Genomic DNA, 25693 nt, shown 5'->3' on the forward strand with positions numbered 1-25693 from the left:
TGTGTTGTTTCTGGAGACTTCATTAAATTGAGTAAAAGTACTGACTCTACTAATATTTATCAAAGCAGATGTGTCTGTCAAACATTAATATGAAAAAAATAAGAAGACAGTATTGAATAAATGGTAACCAAATATCGAAGTACCAGTATGTATTTGGCCTCTCTGTTTTGCTGTATACATAATTGATGAGCTAATTTTTCCATAAAAATAACCTCCCATATTTTTCGGAACCTTTTCTGTAATTTTGGGCTGTTTTTCTTTGTTCCACTGACAGGATATCTGTAGTCGAGCAGCTACTCGAAGATGAGAAATTAGTTCTTCATTTCTTTGAGTATGACCATTTCTGCTAGGAAGCCCCAGGAAATCTTGGGGTTTTTTTTTAATCCTGGATTTCCTTGGTGGGGTTCACTCCAAGGCTTTGCCTACACTGGGAAAATTCAGTGTTTTACAGCAGGTGTAATACACCTTCAACACATTCAACATTACTCAGCACCTATAGTAGAGAAACAGCTGTGTTTAAAAATGTGCTCCCTAGACATGGTTAATGAAGGAAGTGTATTGAAAGTATGCATAGACTGAGTCAAGAGCCTAAAATGGTAATTATATATGGTATATGGTATAAAATGGGCTCTTGACTCTCTCCCTACAGAACTTGCATCTGCAAAGGCTCTAGAGAGGACCGTACCCAGCTGCATCTCTGAAACTCTGTGGCTGGCAGGGACGAATGCACCATGTCCAGTTTGAAGGAGAGGGGCTCTGTACTGTGGGCTGTTTATGAGACTAGATTCTCCAGTCCTCTCTCCTCCCTTTTCACTGGCTGCATTTTCCCAAGTCAGGATTCATCTAGCATTGGGAAGCCCACAGTGGGCATGGAGCTGGTGTAACTGGGTTTTATACCACCACCTGCTGCAGCCCTCACAGAAGGCATGCCAAAAATGGGAAGAAGAAATGGCTGGAGTGTGCTGCATTCCAGCTATACCCATTTGGCTGGTCCTTGCCAGCTGACTCAGGCTCACAGGCTGAGGGCTGTTTAATTGCGGGGTAGACAGTCGGGCTTGGGCTGCAGCCCAAACTCTGGAACCTTCCCATCTCGCAGGGAGCCGAGGCCCCAGCCCAAGCCTGAATGTCTACACCTCCAGTTAGAAAAAAAAAACCCTTAGTCAGAGGCCCACAAACCCAGGAGTGGGTTTTTAATTGCAGTGTAGACATACCCTCAGAGCTGTGGCTGGTTACGAATGAGCCAGAGAATCAGGGAGCTGTACCATATTCTTGGAAGAGCCCTCCTGACTGCTGCACCTAACAGAGGCAAGGTAGCAGCTCTACTCTGTAGACCTTCTAAGGTATAGAGGACAGGGCATTCAAGTGGTGCCTAGCTACGTAGTTCCAAATTATGGAATTCACATGTAGCATTGCCATTTTTTGTGTGTAAATGAACACAGCTTCGAAGTCCTGTATCATGTAACTCCCTTTTCTTGTTTCCATTTTTCATCTTTTTTTCTTAAAACTAAAATAAGATCCACACAAAATGAAGATGTTTCAAAAACGTCAAGGATGCACAGATAAATTCACAGCATATTGTATTGCCTGACATCATGCTGAAATAGATTCCAGCTTTGAAAGCACCAGGCTGAACCAGCCATTGTATTTGTATCTTTTACAAGTCTAATATGAAGGTGTCTAATGTGATACAAAAGATGTGTCAATTGCATTGATTATGGGGTTTTGTAGCATATAAAGTCTATCGCTAAATATTCCCATGCAGAACATCAATAAGCAAATGTATTTCATGACAGCTCTTTTGTAATGTAGCTTCTAATGAAAAGGAAGAAAAAAAGAGTTTTTTGCTTTTCTGCATGTATTTCAGAATTTCCAATTCCCCAGGGTCACTTTTTCCTTCTACTTGGCTTTTGATGCATTCCTGTTTTGTGTTTACTGTATGTTTCTGAGCCAGGTTTTAGAGTGGTTTGGGATTGATTCTGGCAGAAACAGGATTCAGATCCAAACACAAGCTGCACATAGAGATTCTTCAAGGGCAATGACAACATCACTTGTCATTGATTCTGCAGAACATTTAAGCAGAAATGACATTTACTAGGGCTTGTTTTGAAGATTTATTAATGCAATATATTTTTGGCAAGAATAGTTGCTTCAGTAAATGTTGCATTTTAACATGTAAACATAGGCTTTAGCAAAGGAAGATTCACTAGCAACTAGTCATCTAGGTAAAAGTAAATATTCAGTAAGCCATTTATTAGGGATGTGGCTTATAGAATCATAGAATCATAGAATATCAGGGTTGGAAGGGACCTCAGGAGGTCATCTAGTCCAACTCCCTGCTCAAAAGCAGGACCCATACCCAATTAAATCATCCCAGCCAGGGCTTTGTCAAGCCTGACCTTAAAAACTTCTAAGGAAGGAGATTCCACCACCTCCCTAGGCAACGCATTCCAGTGTTTCACCACCCTCCTAGTGAAAAAGTTTTTCCTAATATCCAACCTAAACCTCCCCCACTGCAACTTGAGACCATTACTCCTTGTCCTGTCCTCTTCCACCACTGAGAATAGTCTAGAACCATCCTCTCTCGAATTACCTCTCAGGTAGTTGAAAGCAGCTATCAAATCCCCCTCATTCTTCTCTTCTGCAGACTAAACAATCCCAATTCCCTCAGCCTCTCCTCATAAGTCATGTGTTCCAGACCCCTAATCATTTTTGTTGCCCTCTGCTGGATGCTTTCCAATTTTTCCACATCCTTCTTGTAGTGTGGGGCCCAAAACTGGACACAGTACTCCAGATGAGGCCTCACCAATGTCGAATAGAGGGGGACGATCACGTCCCTCAATCTGCTCGCTATGCCCCTACTTATACATCCCAAAATGCCATTGGCCTTCTTGGCAACAAGGGCACACTGCTGACTCATATCCAGCTTCTCGTCCACTGTCACCCCTAGGTCCTTTTCCGCAGAACTGCTGCCTAGCCATTCGGTCCCTAGTCTGTAGCTGTGCATTGGGTTCTTCCGTCCTAAGTGCAGGACCCTGCACTTATCCTTGTTGAACCTCATCAGATTTCTTTTGGCCCAATCCTCCAATTTGTCTAGGTCCCTCTGTATCCTATCCCTGCCCTCCAGCGTATCTACCACTCCTCCCAGTTTAGTATCATCCGCAAATTTGCTGAGAGTGCAATCCACACCATCCTCCAGATCATTTATGAAGATATTGAACAAAACCGGCCCCAGGACCGACCTCTGGGGCACTCCACTTGACACCGGCTGCCAACTAGACATGGAACCATTGATCACTACCTGTTGAGCCCGACAATCTAGCCAACTTTCTACCCACCTTATAGTGCATTCATCCAGCCCATACTTCCTTAACTTGCTGACAAGAATACTGTGGGAGACCGTGTCAAAAGCTTTGCTAAAGTCAAGATACAATATATCCACTGCTTTCCCTTCATCCACAGAACCAGTAATCTCATCATAGAAGGCGATTAGATTAGTCAGGCATGACCTTCCCTTGGTGAATCCATGCTGACTGTTCCTGATCACTTTCCTCTCATGTAAGTGCTTCAGGATTGATTCTTTGAGGACCTGCTCCATGATTTTTCCGGGGACTGAAGTGAGGCTTACTGGCCTGTAGTTCCCAGGATCCTCCTTCTGCCCCTTTTTAAAGATTGGCACTACATTAGCCTTTTTCCAGTCATCTGGGACTTCCCCCGTTCGCCACGAGTTTTCAAAATAATGGCCAATGGCTCTGCAATCACAGCCGCCAGTTCCTTTAGCTTCACTTTTGCTTCACTCCACATGAAAAACCCTGGCATCTGCTGCCTAGAGAGAGTTATTAAGGACAGCATGAATCAAGGACAAATTAGTTGTGGAAATATCAAAAACGGTACGAATTTTCACTGTGGGGAACCCCACCTTTTACAAGTAATAAATAGTAACATCAGGGAGGATAAATCCTGTTACCATGAAGATGAGTGTGATGTAAGAACCTGAGTAGAACAGAATAGAATGATCCTGATTCTCGTTTACATGAAGGCTGCTTTATACTTCTCTGGCAGTGTCAAGGGGCCTTAAACGGAGTGCATAAATATAATCTATGCCCACTTTAATCCACCTTTAAATACCAGAGCTATGTAAAGTGATATTAGCGTGCATGAGAATCATGTCTTATGCTGCTTCCCCCACCTTGCAACTCAGTACATTTCTTGGTATGTTGTCTAATTCCCAAAATGGTATAGTTTCAGTGCATTTCTATTCTGGAAAGTGACCATATCAGAATGGGAACTTTTTACTGAACGGATCTGCCCCGTGTGTATTCAGGTCACCTTTGTTTTCTTTAGTGAAAAATAAAAGTTTGTCTACTTTCTCACTCCTGTTAGCACTAGGGAGAGTGAGGTGATTCTGTTTTGGTTTATGCTTCATCAGTAGAATTGTTAGCTGCATTCCAGTTGTATGGCTGCATTCTGCTCAGTTGCACCTGAGCAACTTATTACTGATGATGCAGATGCATGAGCGGGGTAGACCCTCATCTTTGCTTACATTTCATTTGTTCTTGAAGTACATTGTTATGCTGTGTGACAATGTCACATTAACACCCAGAGTGACTTCAGGCCTCTCTAACATCCTGTAACCCAGTGGTTTGCCCTTGCTCCCATTGAAGTAAATGGGAGTTGTACCAGGGACTTTGATGGGAGCAGGATCCAGCTTCTAGTATACTAAAAAGGCTAGTATACTAAAAAGGCTCATGCTGTCAAAAGCAGCTTGATTCTAGGATATATCAGGATGGATGTGAATCCTCTGCAGAGACTCCGTCTGTTTGGATTTCACCAGTACTGGTGGAAACAAGTAAGGCTTTGGAGCATGTTCATTTTCATAGATCGCTCTCCCCACCCACTCAGAATAATTTTTTAAGCATCTAGAAGAGTCCTAGAAAATAAGAATTTCTGATTTCTGATTTCAAGTCAGATACCACTGAAATCATTCAAGATGTTCACTGTGGACATTTATTTCACTGACAGCAATGCTCTCCTGTGGTGCTTTACTTATAATGACATCTGGTGACTGCATGGTGTATTGCAACATTTCTACATGTAAAACATGATTAAATTTTTCTCCATTAATACAGTATTATTTAGTCTCTTATATGATGTTAAATATAAATAAACAAATAATAACAAAAAACCTCACACTTTTAAATAAAGAACATAGACATCACATTTGGGATGATAGAGGACAAAAGTGAATGATGTAATAAATATAATGGATGAAGAGAAAGATGTATTTACAGAGCTCTGAAAATAATGTATTTTGTTATAGTAGTACTTTTGTTATAAGAATGCTGTTCTTGAAATCTGGGCTCTGTTATTAATATACTGCCAATCAAACAGGGATGATCAAAAATAATCTTTTGGGGAGAGACGGGATATTTTTATCTTAAAATAAAGCAAGAAATAGTTACAGACAGGGCCCGATACTGTACATAATAAGTTGAAAATTAATTAAATTTGACCTTATTTTAAGTGAAAGTGGATCAGCTGCAGCATAATATGCAAAAAAAGTAGTTGTGTCAAAATAAATGTTTGAAAGACAATAAGAATGGCAAATCTGGTTTGTTTATAGATCTGAATCTTTGACATTTAGTTAGGGAGTGATTAATGAAAGCAGGTTATGACAGAATATACCCCTGTATTCACACTCTACATGCTGTTGTAATAATCTTTGTACAAGGTATGTCTTGTGAAGTATCATTTAAAGACTCATAACTTGCTGATCAATAATATCATAGCAAAATGCATATAGCAATGTTATATGTATGCTTCCTAGCTAAATGTCTGGGGAGTAGCTAAACCAGTTCCTTGGAGACAAAGGGAAAACTGAGGCCTCAGCCAGGTGTAAACAAGGCTGATGGACCATTACCTGCTAAGCGGCCATTCTTTGGCAAGGAAGGAGGCACGGACAAAAATCTACATCTTACCAAAGAAATAGCATGGAGTTTATTTTCTTCACTAGTCTGCCTGTTGTCTTGCTCCCAGCTGGAAATGCATCTCAAAGGGGGGACAGGACTATAAAAAGAAGGGGCAGACAGCCCAAAACACTCTCCTCTCTCTCTCTTTCGGTCTCTGGTATCGCACCTAAGAAGACAAATGAAAACTACTGTTGGCCTGTGGCGGGGCCATGGGGGGAGTGGTTGCAGACCTGAGAGTTTGGTCATTAATCTGCTGGAGGTGAGAAATGTGGTGAGAAACTTTGCTTGAATCTAATATCATTTAAGTAAGGCACTAGTAAGTGTTTTATCTTTATTTTTCCTGTAACTGTTTCTAACTTTTATGCCTCATTTCTTGTACTCGCTTAAAATCTCTCTCTTTGTAGTTAATACATTTGTTTGACTGTTTTGTCTAATCCACTGTGTTTAAATTGGAATGTCTAAGTACTCTATTTAAAATAATAAACTGGGCATATTATTCCCTTTCAGGAATAACAAACTTAATATATTTTTACTGTTCGGGAGAGGGCTGGGCAGTACAGGACATACATTTCTGGGCTGGGAGTGGTCTGTTGGGGTCACCCTGCAGCATAACCAAGGCTGCAGCTGACAGGCTGCAGTCACATCCTGAGTGTCTGTGCGTAATTTGTATACTGGAAGGCTGTGAGCAGCCCAGGCAGGAGCAACTACAGCAAGGCATTATAAGACACCCAAGATTGCAGTGGAAGGGTGACACAGTTCCTCCAGTAGTCAGGATTGTGTCCCAGTAGGTCACACGGGTATTTTCCTGTTTGCACATTCAGTGTGTAATGTGAATAAAATGAATGACTGGAGAAAATATGAAGACAAAGGTGAGCAGAAATAGTAAATGAACAATGACATTTTAAAATCATTCTAGGTCATGTGTCTGTTTTGTCAATTGCAATGACATTAGCAGATTCTCATCTTTCCTTTACATTTTATTGAATCAGAGAAGCATTTTGTTCCTAAGCTGTGAGAGAAAATGTTTTATATTCTTTGACACAGGACTGCAATGATTCTATTTGCAAAGCCGTTAAAGGTTATTCATCTCGTATCATCTCTGGACTGCCTAAAAACTGCTAATCCTGCCATTAATATTACGAGAAGGGGCTGTTGGTTGGGTAAAGATGGGTTGCCTAGTAAAGTTGCAAGGATGAAGCAGGACAATTAAACCAATTTATCCGTGCACCACTCTCTCTTTCATCGTATCTGTGACTTTGGGAGTACTTCTTGTTAAGAGCTTTCAGATCTGTAGATTCATGGGCCTGAACCACTAACTTTTTCTGTGGCATGAAGGAGAAATTCTTTAAATATCCATTCTTCTACGCGGGAGTAGTCATGTAAGGAAACATGGAACCCTTGGATACCTTAGCGAATGGATGTTCTGTAGATTGACAGTTGCTCACTATACCATTATTAAATAGTTGCAGTCTCATAAAAACAGACTGGCTAAAACAATCGGTGAATCAGAGATCTGATTTTAAATAAAAGTACTTTGTAAAGTATTTAAGTATGACAGGCTGGCTTCTTTTAATTTGCATTCTTTATCATATATTAACTCAAACAGTTTCCATATCAATCAGATTAACTGCCACAGGTTCCATCTGTCATTATTATTATATGCAGAGTGGTAATGCAACTTTTGGTTAAGGTTGCCTAACACTTTTCATTGTTTTTATGTGGCTTACTGGTGAAGATGATGCTTTACAGACAAGTGAAGAAACCAGTTCCCCTCCTCATTACATTTCTGCCTCCCTTTTAATTTTCCAGCTTTATTTTCTCAAGCACGGGAGAAAACTGTACACTGCATTTAACCATGAAACCCTGAGGAGGTAGAAAATTAGACAAACACTGTTCCACCACATCAAAGGTATGATAATAGTGTAGCGCTTGATTGTCTAGAAAGATATCACTGTTAGTTAATACCTGCAGCCACTGATAAGAAAGACTTTCCATCCATACTATTACAGAGCATAGCAGCTACATATGAAACTGCATCTGCAATGTTAGTCTCTTTTGAAATATGATATTATTATTATAATATCAATCCTCACTCTTATGGAGCTTTGCTTGCTTGTATCTCATCCAGAAAGTTGAAGGACAAACTCCTATAACTATCAAAACCTTTGGAAATACATTCGCTTATTGTGTGTTAGTAGCTGTTATTCAGGGTGTAGAAATATACTGACGTTGAGAAGATGAAAAAAACAACCATCACCATTTACTACTTGGTTAAAGATAGTGACTCAAAGTTTTGTATACTGTACAATGGATAATGGATATTATACAATGTACAATGTAAACCCTAATGGATAACAATTTCAAACTGTGCCTATTTTAGGCTTTTTTTGTACAGCCCCCATTATTGTAGTATCTCAGTATTCATCCTTATAAAACCCATGAGGCAGAGCAGTGCTATTATTCTCATGTAACTCCCATTGAAATCAATGGTATTTATTTAGGCACCTCACTTCCGTGATTTCAGTGGGCGTGAGGTACCTAAATACCTTTCAGGATATGGGCCTCAGATCCATATCTATAAAATGAGGATGATAGCATTGAGCCAGAGGGACTAAGTGACTTATCCAAAGTCACAAAAGAAGCCTGTAGTGGGGCAGGGAATTTTACCTGGGTCTCCCATCTCCCAGGATAATGTCCTAAGCCACTGGACCATCCTCCTTCTCATCGAATCAAACCATCTAGTTACTCTTGTGATAATGATTCATGGTAGATTAATAAACTGTAGAGATTAAAATAATAGTTCTTGTATTTAACAATTACTTAGATGTTTCATAAAGGGGAAAACATTTCTTTATGCAACATGACTGATTAATTTGTGCAGTGATGGGTTATTGTTATTTTGATACCATAGATGAACAGGAATTGTCTTCATATTCAAGCAGTAAGATTGGGCTTGTACTTAGAAAATATACGGCATATTTATACTCAGAAAGTATATAGTGAATACAAATGACTAATGCATTTTAACTAGCATGAAGTTAAACATGATTAGGTAGGGACAGGAACAATTGTATTTAAAAGCATCTTAGCGGGTCCTTGTTAAACATACAAAGGGCCAAAATGTGTTTAACATTGTACTAGTTAAACACATGTTTTAACGTGGTGCATTTTCCCAGTTTATACAGGGCCACGGAGATAGAACTTGTCTGTTGTGTTTGTCTTTGCTGTGGGAACAAACCCCCGCTATCTTCCTCTCTCTGACAAATGTGTGGCTTTGTTTTCAAGCTGTGCATTCTGAAAAATACCTGTGGATTCATTGTATGCCAAATCCCATTGTATTTTGCTAGTCCTGAAGGGAGCTAGTGCTTACAGTCTATTTCCTAGTGGATCAACATCCATGTTAAAGGCCACAATTCCAGTTGGCACTAATTGGCACAATTACTGACAGTCTCAGCAAAGACAGTGGGCTTGGAGACTGAAATACACTCACACCTTCTAGGCATGGTCTCTCCAGATGAGAGTAATGGCTAATTGAAGAGGACTGTGTGGGGAAGCCTGTACTGAACTCTTTGAGCAAATGAGGACGTGGGTTTCCAAATGTGTTAATCCAACATCCAACACCTTTCACAGGCACAATAGTCACATGAAAAACCTTAAAAAGTTTTTGGGAAAGAACTTTCTTTTTTATTTTAATTTCATGTTTTTGTGAATACAAGCTGCAATATTCCAATAAATAAATAAATAGTCTATTTCTTTTTACACTTTAGTTGGAACAAAAGATTAAATGTGGGGATAGAAGGAGCACTGGATGTGAAATATAATAATTGTATCCGAAATTTTTATGACTGTTACAAATATAAATTAATAACCTGCCTTAAAAAAAGCTGCTACCATTATGATTGTGGTTATTTCTCATCAGTGTGATTGGTGTTTTGGTAGCAAGGTGGAATTTCTGTCCCAAGCTGGTTAAATCTAGTTCATACCAAACATCTTGGACACAGGCAGTACATGTTGTTCTTATGTGGTTTTGACTTAGTGGAGCTATTCCAAAATATTTACATTTTTAGCTAAAGACACAGAGCTCTCAAAGGAGAAGGATTAAAAGTAAACGGAACAAAAATGGACCTGAGAATGGTGGGTACTTTATATGCCATGTGTGTGTTTTGCTTTAACATAGTTTCATCATGGTACATGTTCTCCTGGAAGCCTCAGCCTTTCACTGAACTTTGAGCACCGTGTTAATCGCAAGTAAAACCATAATGCTGTACAAAGTTGAAATCACTTCATGGTTTTAAGCAATAAATGGCATCTCTAAAGTTCTTAAAAGTGAAGTGATGTATTATTCATGGGCATGAATGAAAACTCAGTTTGCGAATTCTCCCAAATTTAAAGGATGTTTGGCTCCACATCTGTGTATTACAGCTCAGCCCCTCTTCTGATATGGATACTATAAAGTAGCAACAATCTTAGAAGTACTCTGTTGGAAGAGACAGTAACTAGTGACAGACAGGAAAGAAGCTAGAAAGGAAGCAGTTACTCAGGGACCAGACAGAGTGTACTCGACAAAATATTAGTAACAATCAATAAATCTTAAATCAACATCTCAGGAGTGATCCGAAAAGAGAGATCTATTGCTGCTTACTGAGCTACTAGCTGTGCTGTGTCAAGGGGGAAAGAATGGACTTCAAATATGGAACTACATCAGCTGGAGACTAAGACACACGCACACTAGGAACTCCTAAGTAAAAAAGCAAAGAGCATTATTGTACATTGTGTCCTGTTCCCATGCAATCGTAGCAAGGTACAAAGCTGTCTCTTGTGTGACGGGGCAAGGCCAGATGGCTATGGAAAAGTAGTGGGAGATAGATATATTAGCTCCAGGCCAAACAAATCCCTGGTACCAGGTTAAGTGAAATGGAAGCTGCTCCAGGTCAATTAAGACACCTGGGGCCAATTAAGAACTTTCCAGAAGGCAGGGAGAAGGCTAGGTTGATTGGGACACCTGAAGCCAATCAGGGCTGGCTGAAACTAGTTAAAAGCCTCCCAGTTAGTCAGGTGGGGGTGCATGTCAGGAGCTGTGGGAGGAAGTTGCGCTGTTGGAGAGGCTGAGTAGTACACACCATATCAGGCACAAGGAAGGAGGCCCTGAGGTAAGGGTGAAGTGGAGCTTGAGGAAGTGAGGGCTGCTGTGGGTGGAGGGATAGCTCAGTGTTTTGAGCATTGGCCTGCTAAACCCAGGGTTGTGAGTTCAATCCTTGAGGGGGCCATTTAGGGATCTGGGGCAAAAATTGGGGATTGGTCCTGCTTCAAGCAGGGGGTTGGACTAGATGACCTCCTGAGGTCCCTTCCAACCCTGATATTCTATGATTCTACAAATTGTACATGTCATGTTTTTAAAAGGTCAGCTACCATAGCTGATACTATTAGGGTCCCTGGGCTGGAGCCTGGAGTAGTGGGTGGGCCCAGGGCTCCCCCCCCCACCTTTGCCCCCGATTAATCACTGAGACTGGGAGACAACAGAGACCGTGCAAGGAAGGATAACTTCTCCTCACCTCCCTTGCTGGCGTACGATGAAAATGGCTCAGCAGACTGTGACCCTTGTCTCTAGAGAAAGAAGGGTTACGTGCTGGGTCACAGTGAGCCTCTGAGGAATCCGGGACCCACGGAGGCAAGGATAGAGCTTTGTTACATGTACAAGAGAACGGAAATAACATAGTTGAAAGTACTCAAGCTGGAAATAGTAGGTGGCATTTTGGGATTGAACATGCTCACTCTGTGTGCATTTCCTGTGCACGGGGCAGTACATCAGCTGTTTTATTTAATATTTTATAGTTGCTGATGCCGTTTGAGCTGCATGGGATTCATCTTTGCTTCAGGCACACCCTCTTGGCCATAATTCTTCACTGGAAAGTTTCAGGCTTTTGGCCGTTGTGATCTTTCCCAGATTCCTAAAGGGAAATCGTCCCTCATTTCTGCATTTGCTATATTATTAACAACAATGGGTATTGTAATTATTGTTATTTTTAATGTAGCACTGACAGGCTCCAGTTGGAATTGGGACCTGTTGTCTAGGCCCTGTACAAACACGTACAACAAAAAGTCCTTTGCTTGGATGAATATGCAATCTAAGAAGAAAAGAGACAAAGGGTGGGGGAGAGAAGTATACAAACAGATATAGACTACATATATCTATTGCAGTTTGTTTCTGATAATTTTGAATGAGCAGTTGTTTAATCTCTGATTCTCAAGGTTGATTTGCACTGGTGCTGACTTAGGTAGAGAATAGTGTGTGGGTGCACAGCACTCATTAACAAAAAATTTTCAAGTATGCCAGCTTTCTCCATGTTCTGTGCTGAAACCATATTGCATAGTCTTTTATTCTGACTGCTGTCCAACACATACAATTGATACAAATATTTCTATGTAAACCATTAGGATTCACATTCAAAAACAGATGCTTAAGAGGATTTTGCACTTACAAATGAGTAACTGCATTTTCAGAGTCATCTGTTTTGCGTCCCTTTGCACACACAACTAAAGGCCCATTTTAACATGTGGAAATTGATTTACATGGGCATCAGTGGGAGTCCAGTACGTGTAGGGAGAGAAGTAGATCAGAGATAAGATTCATTATCCACTGTACACTCTGAAGGAAGAATTTTTCCGATAGGCATTTAAAAGTATATGAAGAAAGTTGGAATTTGAGTTGAATTTGCTTGGCTGAATACAACAGGTATATCTACATAATTTGCTAATTACCTAAGCAGCAGTACATTTCTGGCCAACTATACTATGTCACAGGTGCTTGTTATAATTCACAAGGATAAGGGACTTCCAAACTCCTTCCTCTAGGAACTAAGGGGTTCTTCCAGACACTGTGGCTGATGTGTACTATTGCTGTCTTGAAACAGAATTGATAAACTAGAACAGGAAAACAGCTGTGAAATTTATGGGCATCACAGATGATCATGTGGAAAGTGCCATTCATTTTCAGCATTGTAAAATCATCATTATTGCCCAGAAAACCACCTACATGGTGGAATAGGCGAATGAAACTGTGGGTAGGGAGGGAAAGGAGAGCTATGATAGGCAGGGAAGGAGCTAGGAAGATGGAGAAAGAGGCGGGATAATTTTAGAGAAAAGGAATGGAGAGTGAAAGGATGACACCTCCCCCACTCTAGAAAGTGATTTGGAGTCTTCCACTGGAGAGTGGCCAGGAGGCCTGCAGTTTTTGTTTGAGCATTTAAGGTATGGATTTCAAGTTGAATTTTTGTGGGATTGGTGGTTCCCCCAGAAAAACTCAGAAAATCAGATAGCAGACCCAAATCAATATTTTTGTAGTTCTTTCAATCTCATGATTCTGGGCTGTGGGAGGATGACATGGTGTTCTTGAACTCTTCGGGTTGGTAGTACTGGTTGCCTATTGAGGTCAAGTGCCTGTGCACATTACCTTAGGTCAGAGGGGCACGTTGGTGGGGATTGGAGGAGGATTAATTATACTTACCAGATACTGAATTTGCCATATGTTTTTGAAAAGTAGCCTCGACAAAATGTTCAGAGTTAGCAGATGAAAATATTTTCCTATATTTTATTTGCTTCCATCAGCTTCGCTGGCAGAGAAAGCATGTCTGTTTCTGCTCTTGGGAACTGTCTTTTGCATAAGCCAGTGTCTCAATATTCACTTGTGTGTCCAATTTTGTGGCATATGGAGGGATACAAAGAAACATTAAATATTGGAGAATCTTCAAAAAGGAGCCATTGTTTCCTAATTTCATGAAATAGCCTACTCAACCAAACCAAACTTCCCAGAAAATATGGAAGTTGCCATTGAGGCTTAATTCTAAATATTTGAAAGGTAAAGGATTCCTTGCTGCCCACACACCTTTTTGGCGTTACCGGCAGTAAATCAAAATCAGGCACAGGATCATCTTGTAGTCTTTGTAATGCTGGCAGACCACATGCTAGCTCTTGCCAGGCTTTAGGCCTCATCCAAGCACTGACAAATTCATTGCTGGAAAACAGTCTGTTTCACCTGTGCATTAGTATGGTAAAGATGGGCATTGAAATTATAACAATGTATTTAGTGTTTAGCATTAATGAAATGCCTGTGAGTTACTGCATGCAATAATCTCACCTATAACATCTTTCTCACACGCTATACGAGAATATTTAAGTTTTTGCTTTATAACTGTAAAAAAAAAGTTTGCTCTGAAATTGTGAACCCAGTCAGGAGGGATTGTCTCCTGCCCATCAAGAAGGGCTGTCAAAACTAAATGGGGCATTGTGGAACAACACAATACAAAGACTTTGTTAAATGCCCCCTCACACCATGAAGAGGCTATGTGCAAAAGGGCTCATCCCATCAGCTTGAATTCTGGAAGAAGGAAATAAAAATAGCTGAAAAGAACATTTTTCATCTCTTTGGCTATTTGGACTCTCATAGGGCCAGAGCTATGAAACCAAAGTAGAGCCCAGGATCATAGACTCATAGAAGATTAGGGTTGGAAGAGAGCTTAGGAGATCATCTAGTCCAACCCCCCTGCTCAAAGCATGACCAACTCCATCTAAATCATCCCAGCCAGGACTTTGTGAAGCTGAGTCTTAAAAACCTCTAAGGATGGATATTCCATCACCTCCCTAGGTAACCCATTCCAGTGTTTCACCACCCTCCTAGTGAAATAGTTTTTCCTAATATCCAACTTAGACCTCCCCTATTGCAACTTGAGACCATTGCTCCTTGTTCTGTCATCTGCCACCACTGAGAACAGCCAAGCTCCATCCTCTTTGGAACCCCCCTTCAGGTAGTTGAAGGCTGCTATCAAATCTCCCCTTCACTCTTTTCTTCTGCAGACTAAATAAGCCCAGTTCCCTCAGCCTCTCCTCATAAGTCATGTGCCCCTGGCCCCTAATCATTTTCATTGCCCTCCGCTGGACTCTCTCTGATTTGTCCACATCCTTTCTGTAGTGGGGGGCCCAAAACTGGATGCAATACTCCAGATGTGGCCTCACCAGTGCCGAATAGAGGGGAATAATCACTTCTCTAGATCTGCTGGCAGTGCTCCTACTAATGCAGCCCAGTATGCCATTAGCCTTCTTGGCAACAAGGGCACACTGTTGACTCATATACAGCTTTTCATCCACTGCAGAACTGTCGCTTAGCCAGATGGTCCCCAGTCTGTAGCGGTGCATGGGATTCTTCCATCCTAAGTGCAGGATTCTGCACTTATCCTTGTTGAACCTCATCAGATTTCTTTTGGCTCAATCCTCCAATTTATCTATGTCACTCTGGACCCTATCCCTACCCTCCAGCATATTTACCTCTCCCCCCATTTTAGTGTCATCCGCAAACTTGTTGAGGGTGCAATCCATCCCATCATCCAGATTATTAATGAAGATGTTGAAAAAAACGGGCCCCAGGGCTGACTTCTGGTGCACTCCGCTTGATACTGGCTGCCAACTGGGTTAGCCCTAACAGACATTCATAGCTGACAGATTACTACAATTCTCCCACCTTTTAAAACCATAGGCAATAACTCATTTGTGTATATATGTTTGCCTGCTTTAACCTTGTAATAATTCTCATTTATTTTTCCTAGTTAATAAATCTTTAGTTAGTTTACTACAGGATTGGCTACAACTAGGGTGACCAGATGTCCCATTTTTAAAGGGACAATCTCGTATTTAAGCCTTTCTGCAGGTGTCACAACTTTTCCTTAAAAACGGGCAAATTGCCCAGGATTTTTTGTCTCCCCTCCACCCCCCATTAATACTGGTGGGTCCAGCTCACCAGCAGTGTGTGTTTTTTTCCCCCCAGTGGCCAACAATGGGGGTAGGTGTGCAAGGCTGGTGGCGAGACAAAGCTGCAGTGCACGGGGCATGGCCACTCCCCCTGCTGGTCCGTCAGCGCAGCCCCCACTGCGTGCCAGCTCTCGGCCAGCAGGGCCTCGCCCCGTCCCGTTTCCGGACAGCACTGGCTGCGCGCTGTGGGCTGCAGTGTTTGGTGAGTGCAGGCAGGGACCAGGCAGCGGCAGGTTATGTGTCGCCTCTGCTTCCCACCCATCAGCCCTTTACATGCTCCCCCTCTCGCTGTCCTCTCCCTGCTTTGCCTCTTCATCCCTCTCCCAAGCCCCGCTGCTCCTCCATATCCTCCCTGGCAGGGTGCATCCCACTCCCAGAGCTGTGCAGAGAACCAGCCCCTGGCAGGAGCACTCAGCTCACCAACCCACCTCCTCCTGCCCTGTGGCTGGAAGCAGCTCCCATCCCATCCCTCCTGCACAGTGCCAAAAGGCTGCTGCTGGCCACATTCTGGTGTGAACCTTGGCAGAAATTGGGAGACGGGAGGGGGCATGTGACCTTGCATGCCCCCGCCCACATGTTGCCTCGGGAAGATGTGGTGCCAGGTACCAGGAGAGGAGGCTCCGTCCCAAGGGCCCGGCCAGGCATAGAGGGTGGAGAGCACCAGTTAGGGAGGGTCAGGTTGGTCAGTCACCCCCTCCCCCCCGTATGGGAAAGGTGTATGGGAGTGTGTGTCATCTCTCTCAGTGTGTTTGGGGGGAAGGTAGGGATGTGTGTGTGTCACCCCTTCCTGTGTGAACCCTAAAGCCTTAAAAAGATAAGAAGGTAAATAAAAAGAATCCAACTACACAGTATTTCTTTTTAACAGGAGGCTCAGTCAACTTGATGTTAATTTGAATATTTGTACTGCATAGTTCAGTTTGATTGCTGTAAAACTTGCATAAATACGAGTAATTTTACCAGGTGTCCCATATTCAGCATTGGGAAATATGGTCACCCTAGTTACAACCATTGGTGACAGATAGATCTAAGGTACAAATTGACCTGGGTTAAGTGACTGCTCTCTTGGGTCTGGAAGCAACCTGAATATTTTGTGGTCTTTGGTGTATAGCAGCCAGCTATCACAGAGTCAAGCTTGCCTGTCTGGCAAGATAGATTGGAATGCCCAAGAGGACTGTCTGTGACTCCATGGTAAGACTGGTTTCAGAGTAACAGCCGTGTTAGTCTGTATTCGCAAAACGAAAAGGAGTACTTGTGGCACCTTAGAGACTAACCAATTTATTTGATCATAAGCTTTCGTGAGCTACAGCTCACTTCATCGGATGCATACTGTGGAAAGTGTAGAAGATCTTTTTATATACACACAAAGCATGAAAAAATACCTCCTCCCACCCCACTCTCCTGCTGGTAATAGCTTATCTAAAGTGATCACTCTCCTTACAATGTGTATGATAATCAAGTTGGGCCATTTCCAGCACAAATCCAGGTTTTCTCCCCCTCCCCCCCCACAAACCCAAGATAAGCTATTAGCAGCAGGAGAATGGGGTGGGAGGAGGTATTTTTTCATGCTTTGTGTGTATATAAAAATATCTTCTACACTTTCCACAGTATGCATCCGATGCAGTGAGCTGTAGCTCACGAAAGCTTATGCTCAAATAAATTGGTTAGTCTCTAAGGTGCCACAAGTACTCCTTTTCTTTTCATGGTAAGACTGTTATAGCAATCCAGGAGTTCACATTTGTTCTTGAGCTGGTGAAATCTAATTATAGAACATGCACCCAGTTTGGGGCCTCTGCCTTGCTTCTTGACATTAGCCTTCATGGTCATCAACCAATCCAGACAGCATGATGGTCTTAATTATGGAGAGACTACCACTTGTCCATAATAAAACAAAACACACCTCAGATTGGAACGGTGATGTTTTAGCCCCAAAAGCAGAGCTCCCAGTAAAGTCAATTGCCAAAAAGTCTTAATTGAGATGGGAGCAAGACTAGGCACATGATGCTTATTAAAATTGAAGGAGACAGTACTGGGACTCAAAATACCCACAGCAAAATCATTAATAACTTTTTATAACTAGCAGCAGTTTATGTCAAATATAACTGGTGAACAAAATTAGAAGGAGATTTAATTCCGTGGCAAGTGTGAAAGATCAGTAACCAGATGTTTTTAACCTAAAGGGAGACAACAGCAAGGTAGCTTTTAGTGAACTGTAACTCGAAAATACTTTGAAAAATTTGCTTCAAACTTTGTAGTAAGTTTGACTTCACAATAAATCTGTTAATTTTCAGGTCAAATTTATGTTCCAAGCCCGATATATCAACCCGTTTATAAAATAGGGCTTATAATAATAGCTGCAGCCTTACCTGTGTGGAGAGATGGTTGTTGCCTCTTCACAATTATTATTGCCATTAACCTGCCAGTGAGGGTTGTATTGCAAAATTGCTATTAGAAAAAGTCCTTGTTTTCTTTTATTGTAATGGAAAACATCTTTGGCTGCATTCATAGGTCGACAATGTGGCACTTGAAAGCATGAATCTTACTATAGATACAGCAGCCCAGGAAGTAAAATTGCAATTGATAGCAAACCAGTATTACAGTATGTGAACATCACTGGATATGTCTTTGAGCTCTGCAAATGGAGGCCTGGGATGAAAACAAGTGCTGTTCCTCTAGGGTATCTGGAAAGGCAGCCTGCAGAAAGTTATGTCTATATATTGACCTGTCTGTTGTGAAAATAGGGAAGAAAGCCAATCACGCACAATTCTGCAGACATTCTGGCAGCTAAAGAAGGCTTTAACAATTTGCAACACATAGCATGGGTGCTGAAATTCTCTGAGCTCTACAATGGAGAGTTTCCTGACTGAAATAAGGTATCAGTTGAAAGAAGCTGAGAGAAAAACTTAAAAACAACGAAGAGTCCTTGTGGCACCTTAGAAATTAACAAATTTATTTGGGCATAAGCTTTCGTGGGTTATAACCCACTTCATCAGATGCCATGGAGTGGAAAATACAGTAAGCGGATATAAATATACAGCACATGAAAAGATGGGAGTTGCCTTACCAAGTGGGGGGTCAGTGCTAACGAGGCCAGTTCAGTTAGAGTGGATGTGGCCCATTCCGAACAGTTGACAAGAAGGGGTGAATATCAACAGAGGGAAAATTACTTTTTGTAGTACTAATGAGGCCAATTCAGTCACTATATGCTGCATCAGGACAAAAAGGAAAATATAACTAAAACGTGGAAAATAATGTCACAACTGAGAAATAGAATCAAATAAGTAACATGCTCCAGCTTCAACTTTGAGGTTTGCTGGTCTTTATGGGTGGCAGGGAGAGAGAAGAATCAGGTTTTAGTTTATAGTTTACTGCCAATATATAATAATCTCCTGTCACTTTGAATAGACTTGATATGGAAAAATCACTTTGTTGCCAATATATTGATGCAGAACTAATTATTTTGGATTTCAGTTGGCAGAAAAGCCAAAGTAATCCCATCACATTATCCACTGAGGTTCATTTGACTTGCTCTCAGACTCTTGGACGTAGCCCTGAGAATTTCACCCTCAGTGTTAGAGAAACGAATCAGTAGTATGAATGGGCAGATTCAATGGGCCAGATCCTCATCTGGTGTGAATCAGCATAGTTCCATTAACTTAGACTAAACTATGCTGATTTACACCAGCATGTCTTGTCAAGCTTAGACATTATCGTTTTCCTTCATAGGCCAACACAGCATGACATTAATACAAGAAATAGGCAGATTTTACATTCTGAATAAGAAATGGTTTGGGGATGAAAGGGCAGTAGAGGGATGTATTGAGCTGTGAGTGATCAAATTTTGAAAATGTTAACATTGTTTTTATATTAGCCCAGGAGTGCAGTTAGTGGGCTTGATGCTCAGTGGAGTGGTGTAAATAAGCATAGCTCCATTGAAGTCAATGAAGCTATGCTGATTTACATCAGCTCAGGATGTGGTCCAGTATATTTAGATGGGCACCTAGTTTTACTAAGATAGGAGGCAAAGAACAACAGAGCCATGGAGGTTAGTTACAAAATGTAAAAATCAGACAAGGAAAATATGGATACTATGAATTGTGATTATATTTTAATAATTCTGTAAATTTGGATGGTAACTAGTGTGGGGGCAATAGCAAATCATATAAGATAAAAATGAAACTGCAATACAAGTGTGAAGACAATTCTGAGTCCATACTCTTAGGGTCAGATTCTGATATTGCCCATGTAGTGTAAATCTCCAGTTCCCAGAGTATTTTCAAAATATAGCACAGCCATTGTTTTTAAGTTCATGTTATTTTTACAATTTTTAAATACTTAAATTGGATACCTTTGGGGCAGTCTGCACAGTCAGGGTTCAGTGCCTAGCACAACAGGAGCCTAGTTGGTGTCTCTGGGTGCTACTGTAATATAAATAATAATAGTAATGAATTGTGTTTAATTCTGAAGTGAAAAGAAAATATCCAGAGAGATCCTCTGATGGTAATATGGGAAGGACCAGACTGATCTCTGTTATGGGTGGAGGGATAGCTCAGTGGTTTGAGCATTGGCTTGCTAAACCCAGGATTGTGAGTTCAATCCTTGAGGGGGCCATTTAGGGATCTGGGGCAAAAATTGGGGATTGGGCCTGCTTTGAGCAGGGGGTTGGACTAGATGACCTCCTGAGGTCCCTTCCAACCCTGATATTCTATGATTCTAATTCCAGAGTTATATTGATGTACTCATTCACTTTGATATGCAGCTCAAGTTCTGCAGAGCTACTCCAGATTCTCACAGCTGTGAGAGATGTGACTTTGTCATTTCTTTTCAGCATAAATTTAGATTGTGGAATTTCAATTTTGGAAAAATAGAAGTAAACCCTCTACTGCCTCACCCAGGAAGAGGAAATATGTTTTTCTTCCATGAGGAAAAAGAATATCAGACCTGTGGCTTTCGCCCAAACCTCCCTCCCTCACAATATTACTCAGGAGAGATCTTGCAACAATTAAATCACCTCCCAGGATCATTCTGTCACAAGAGTGCACAATGGTTTTGCATTCTCCAACTGTGGAAATTCATAGTTAGAAAATACACAGCCTAGACAGAGCTCTGGCAGGGACAGTTAATCGGTAACCGGGGTCCCACAGTACAGTCCCATTTTAGTGACATGGAAGTAATGTGTGTACAACAGCACCACTGTGATCCTGTTCAGCCAGCAGAGTTAAATTGTTATAATTGGGTTGTGAACCAGGAGCAGCCGCTAGGTGTGGTGTTATAGACAAAGGGGACAGGAAATTGCCATACGGCGTCATACACTGCTTCTCAACATTAATTTTGAATGTAGCTGTCAGGTTGGTATTAGAACTCTTCCATGTGTTATTTTATTGAGCTCAGCATGTGGGAGAGAATTTTTTTTATACTGAAACAAACCTGGAACATGACTGGCATAAGGTTAGCTTTAGACATCACTGCAGTTCCTGAGATAGTTACATTAAAAAAAGAAAAAAGCGCAATATTGAATAATAGGTAAGGACAGAAGATTTTCCTGAACAAATAAAGATTTAGGTTCCTCAACTCTCGCTCGTGCAGCACCCTCATCTGAGTTAGAAAAAAGTGTAGGGATTCAAAAATGGAGATTCTCTTTTTGTTTTTAACCTCCAGACAAGACACCTCTTTTTAATGCCTCGCTTGTATTCCTTCACAACCCTACTATTTCATACTTGTAATAATCTGTAATATAAGGAAGGAAGGAAGAAAATAATCCTAGATTCCATGACAGACATAACTGTGATGGCCACTAAAAAGTAAGATTACAATTCTTTATTGTCCTGAGGTGGTATTTGCCATGGAGGGCTGATTTTTGACAAGGACTGTGTAGATGAAAGCTTGTTGAAATGGCTATTAACTATATTGACATATAAGTCCATGGATATCAATAGACACATATAGGTGAGTTTTGTATCTCTTTGCAGGTATTGCAGATGAATCCTGGGCTTTGTTTCTAGAGAAGTGTGTGGGTGTGGGTGTATACTCTATTCCAGTGGTTCTCAGCCCAAGGTATGCAGAGGTCTTCCGGAGGGTACTCAACTCATCTAGATTAGTGTTTCTCAACCTGGAGGTTGTGACCTGCACGGAGGTCATGGGACAGATTTAGAGGGGTTGCAAGTGCAGGGCTGGAGTTAGGGGGTGGCAAGCAGGGCAGCTGCCCAGGGCCCCATGCCACAGGGGGCCCTGTTAAGCTAAATTACATGCTTTAGCAGTAAAGTGGGGCTCTGACTTCAGACAAGGCTCACAAGTGAAAAACAGGTTCAAATATCACACTGAAATGTAAGTACAATATTTAATTCAAATAATTTCATAAGTATTTGGTAAAAATGAGAAAGTGAGCAATTTTTCAGTAATAGTGTGCTGTGACACTTTTGTATTTTCATATCTAATTTTGTAAGCAAGTAGTTTTTAAGTGAGGTGAAACTTGGGGTACACAAGACAAATCAGACTCCTGAAAGGGGTACAGTAGTCTGGAAAGGTTGAGAACCACTGCTCTATTCCATAATCTTAGTTTACAACTAAGAGCTTGATCTTACCGCCTTTGTTCATGCAAGTAGTCTTTACTTACATGAGTAGTCCCTTAGACTTTAATGGGGCTATTTGTGTTGGCTAACAAGTTGCAGGATGGGTCCTTAATTCTTTTGGAAGCACTTGTTAAAATGTACAAACATTTTCTTAAATGATCTGTTTTATCAGCGTTAATGCCTTTCATATACATTTATATCTGGCTGATCCATTGTGCTGGATATCTACAATCACCTAGACCTGATTTTCTTCTTAGTTTTCCCTTCTAGGTGACTTTGTAAAAACAGTTCTAAGCAATTGTGGAAAAAACTTGAACACATTAGGTACATTAATCCTAAAATAATTTAATAATACCATGTAACAATTACTATAAACCCACGGTTTCAGAGTAACAGCCGTGTTAGTCTGTATTTGCAAAAAGAAAAGGAGTACTTGTGGCACCTTAGAGACTAACCATTTATTTGACCATAAGCTTTCGTGAGCTACAGTTCACTTCATCGGATGCATACTGTGGAAACTGCAGAAGACATTATATACACAGAGACCATGAAACAATACCTCCTCCCACCCCACTCTCCTGCTGGTAATAGCTTATCTAAAGTGATCACTCTCCTTACAATGTGTATGATAATCAAGTTGGGCCATTTCCAGCACAAATCCAGGTTTTCTCACCCTCCGCCCCCCCCCAAACTCACTCTCCATGGTGACTCATTCTTTATGTATTCAGCTAAGAAAACATTCTCTGAGCAATCTGAGGTTTAAACGTCTGCAAATGGTTTGAATCCTGCCCCTTACAGTTCAGCTTTTGAAAAGGTGGGATTTGCATTTGAAAAGGCTGCAACAGATCTCAAAAAAGTGTTGGACGTTCCCCTTCCCCCCCCCCCAAAAAGCATTCAAAGTCATTTAGAGTAGCTATAAACATCAGAGATGTTTTTAAATAAAGTATTTTCACAGCAAAATTGTGTATAATTTTATTCTGAGGATGGGAGAGGGAGGAGGAAATGGCCAATGTATCCATTATGTGCCATATAGTTTTATTTATTTGCTAAAACCCTTATACTACCCCAACGATTCCAAGGATTTGTTCAACTTTCTATTAACAAAAAATAAATTTCCAGCTCCAAAGAGGAACTTCACTGACAGGGAAACATTTCCAAACATTGTAACTATGTACTTCTCCACCCCCAATCCAATTTGTACTTCAACAAGTCCCATATTCACAAGGTACTTATGCAGAAGCCCAATGCCTAGTCTACACTGGAAAATATTTCCTGTTACCTGTACTGGCCAACGTGTCCTATAAGAAGACACATCTTAGACTAGCAAAAAAGGTGCTTTCATCAGTGTAGCTTATACTGGTTTGGTGAGTGAAATAAGCCATACTGACAAAAGCACTTTTATGCTGGCTGACATAAGTGCTACAGTAAGGCTTTTGATGATATAGATATGTTGCAAAATTGTCACATACCTAAATGACATTGCTATACCAGCAAATGTTTCTAGCCCTAGCCTAACATGAATAGTCACACAGAAAATGTCTTGGTGAATCCAGGTTATGATGCATTTCAGTTGAGGATCTCAAAGCACTTTACAAACGTTTGTTAAGCCTTACAATATATGTGTTAGATTGGTAACTGTTTTTCACAGACATCCTGCTGCCAAGTCCAACCCGAAGCACTAGAAAGCACTCCCTCCTTTATGTGGGCAGGTTATACGTGCGAGAGAACATTTATAACAAGACTATTCCTTACAATGATCACAGTACTTGATTAAATGGGTACGTGTAAATTTATTGAGGTTTATGGTTCTGTGTAACTGTGCAAGTCATAAAAGTAGAATATCTCTGCAGTTATGTGATATTTAGTTATTAAATAATTACAGTAATTGCATGGGGTATTTCTACAAACTAAAGTGTTAACCATAACATCTAAAATTTACAAATTGGATAACAATTATTCTTGGAGTTGTATCATTATTCCAAGCATAATTACCATGTGATCAGCAGTGCATCTAATTAATGCATAATCACATGGAAGTTACTTTCATAACTAAGTTCATCCTTGTTATAAAGCTTTGTCATAACATTTGAGTATAAAGATACCAGAAAATGCCCCCAGATGAGGTCATGAAACCTCACAATAATTGCTTCCACTGTAACAATCCCCTTACCATTCTAAACGGTTGGTTTTACAGGAGGAGGTTACACGGAAAGGGCAATGCACTGTATAAGTTGTGAGGTGCAGAGAAATGAGTAAATCACCTGTGAGAAGTAATTTTCCATTATTTACTACCATTCAGTTTGAAAGCTCTTTCACAATAGTTGATCTAGAAATAACTCAACTCAACAACTAACCCAAAATAACTCTTTATTATTCAGTAAAGCTGGCTTCTAGCACCTTCGAGACTAGCCGCTAAAATTCTAAAATTCTATTAAGTATAATCTCCTCTTAACCCTCATCACAACACCCACTGTCTTCCTAGAGGAGAACACTCCAACAGGATCAGTATTTCTGTAAGAGTACTTAGAAAGGCCTGATGAATAAAAGTGTCGGCAGGAGAGGGGAACCTGCAGTTCGGCTTCTGGAGTATGCAGAACGAAAAACATTTCAGCAAACAGAGCTTCTGTTTATAGTTGTTTGCATAAAGACAGGTTTTTGTCAAACTTTGCAAGTTGGATTTGTTTTTTATGAGTGTGTCCTTATTTAACAGGTTTTACCTGGCAAGATGATTACATGCAACATGTTATTGCCCTGGAACTCTCAAACATTCATAAAGTCCACCACTGGCGCCCTGATTCATTTTTATCTGATGGATCTGACACACTAAGGTAAGTCTTCCGTAATGTTATGTGTCATAGTGGTGGGTTTACAGGTGTGTAGAAACAGAATGTCCTGAAGACCAAATTCTTATGCAAATCACTAAATACCGTCCACAGGATGAGGAGAAACTAGTGGTGCAACAGGATTTTAAAAAATTGGTCAGGAACAGGGGTGAGAATGAGTGAACACCACAGACGCCCTGAATATTAATATGATAGGAAAATGTTGGTGGCAAACCTATTTCCCTTATCCTCTCCATTCATTGCATTGGTATCAGAGAGAAATTGGAATAGCCAGACCAGACCAGTGGCCCATCTTATCCAATATCTGGTCTCTGATAGTGGCCAGTACCAGTTGTTTCAGGGGGAGGAATAGGAAATTTTATATCAGACAGTTATAAAATAACCTGCCCATAGGAGAGCTTTCTTCTGGAGTGAGCTCATGAAAACAAATTGTTGCTTGTGCGTGAAACTGTATAGAAGTTTCAGTTGAGTTAGTCTCGAATAACATGAAAAATAGCAGTTTTTAAAATCATAGTGACAG

General features: G+C 40.9%; 1 protein-coding gene across 3 annotated transcripts in view; it reads left to right on the forward strand.

Annotated features, from left to right (window-relative positions):
- The window catches only part of PTPRN2 (protein tyrosine phosphatase receptor type N2), a 1058681-nt gene that overhangs the window by 384241 nt on the left and 648747 nt on the right, over positions 1-25693 (forward strand). For all 3 annotated transcript variants that reach the window (XM_084620378.1, XM_084620379.1, XM_084620380.1), the window contains one exon: positions 25041-25158. In XM_084620378.1, coding sequence (XP_084476504.1) covers positions 25041-25158 — 118 coding nt within the window. The remainder of the gene's footprint in view (positions 1-25040; positions 25159-25693) is intronic.

This window comes from Lepidochelys olivacea, assembly GCF_965140295.1.
Source record: "Lepidochelys olivacea isolate rLepOli2 genome assembly, chromosome: 2".
Classification (NCBI taxonomy): domain Eukaryota; kingdom Metazoa; phylum Chordata; order Testudines; family Cheloniidae; genus Lepidochelys; species Lepidochelys olivacea.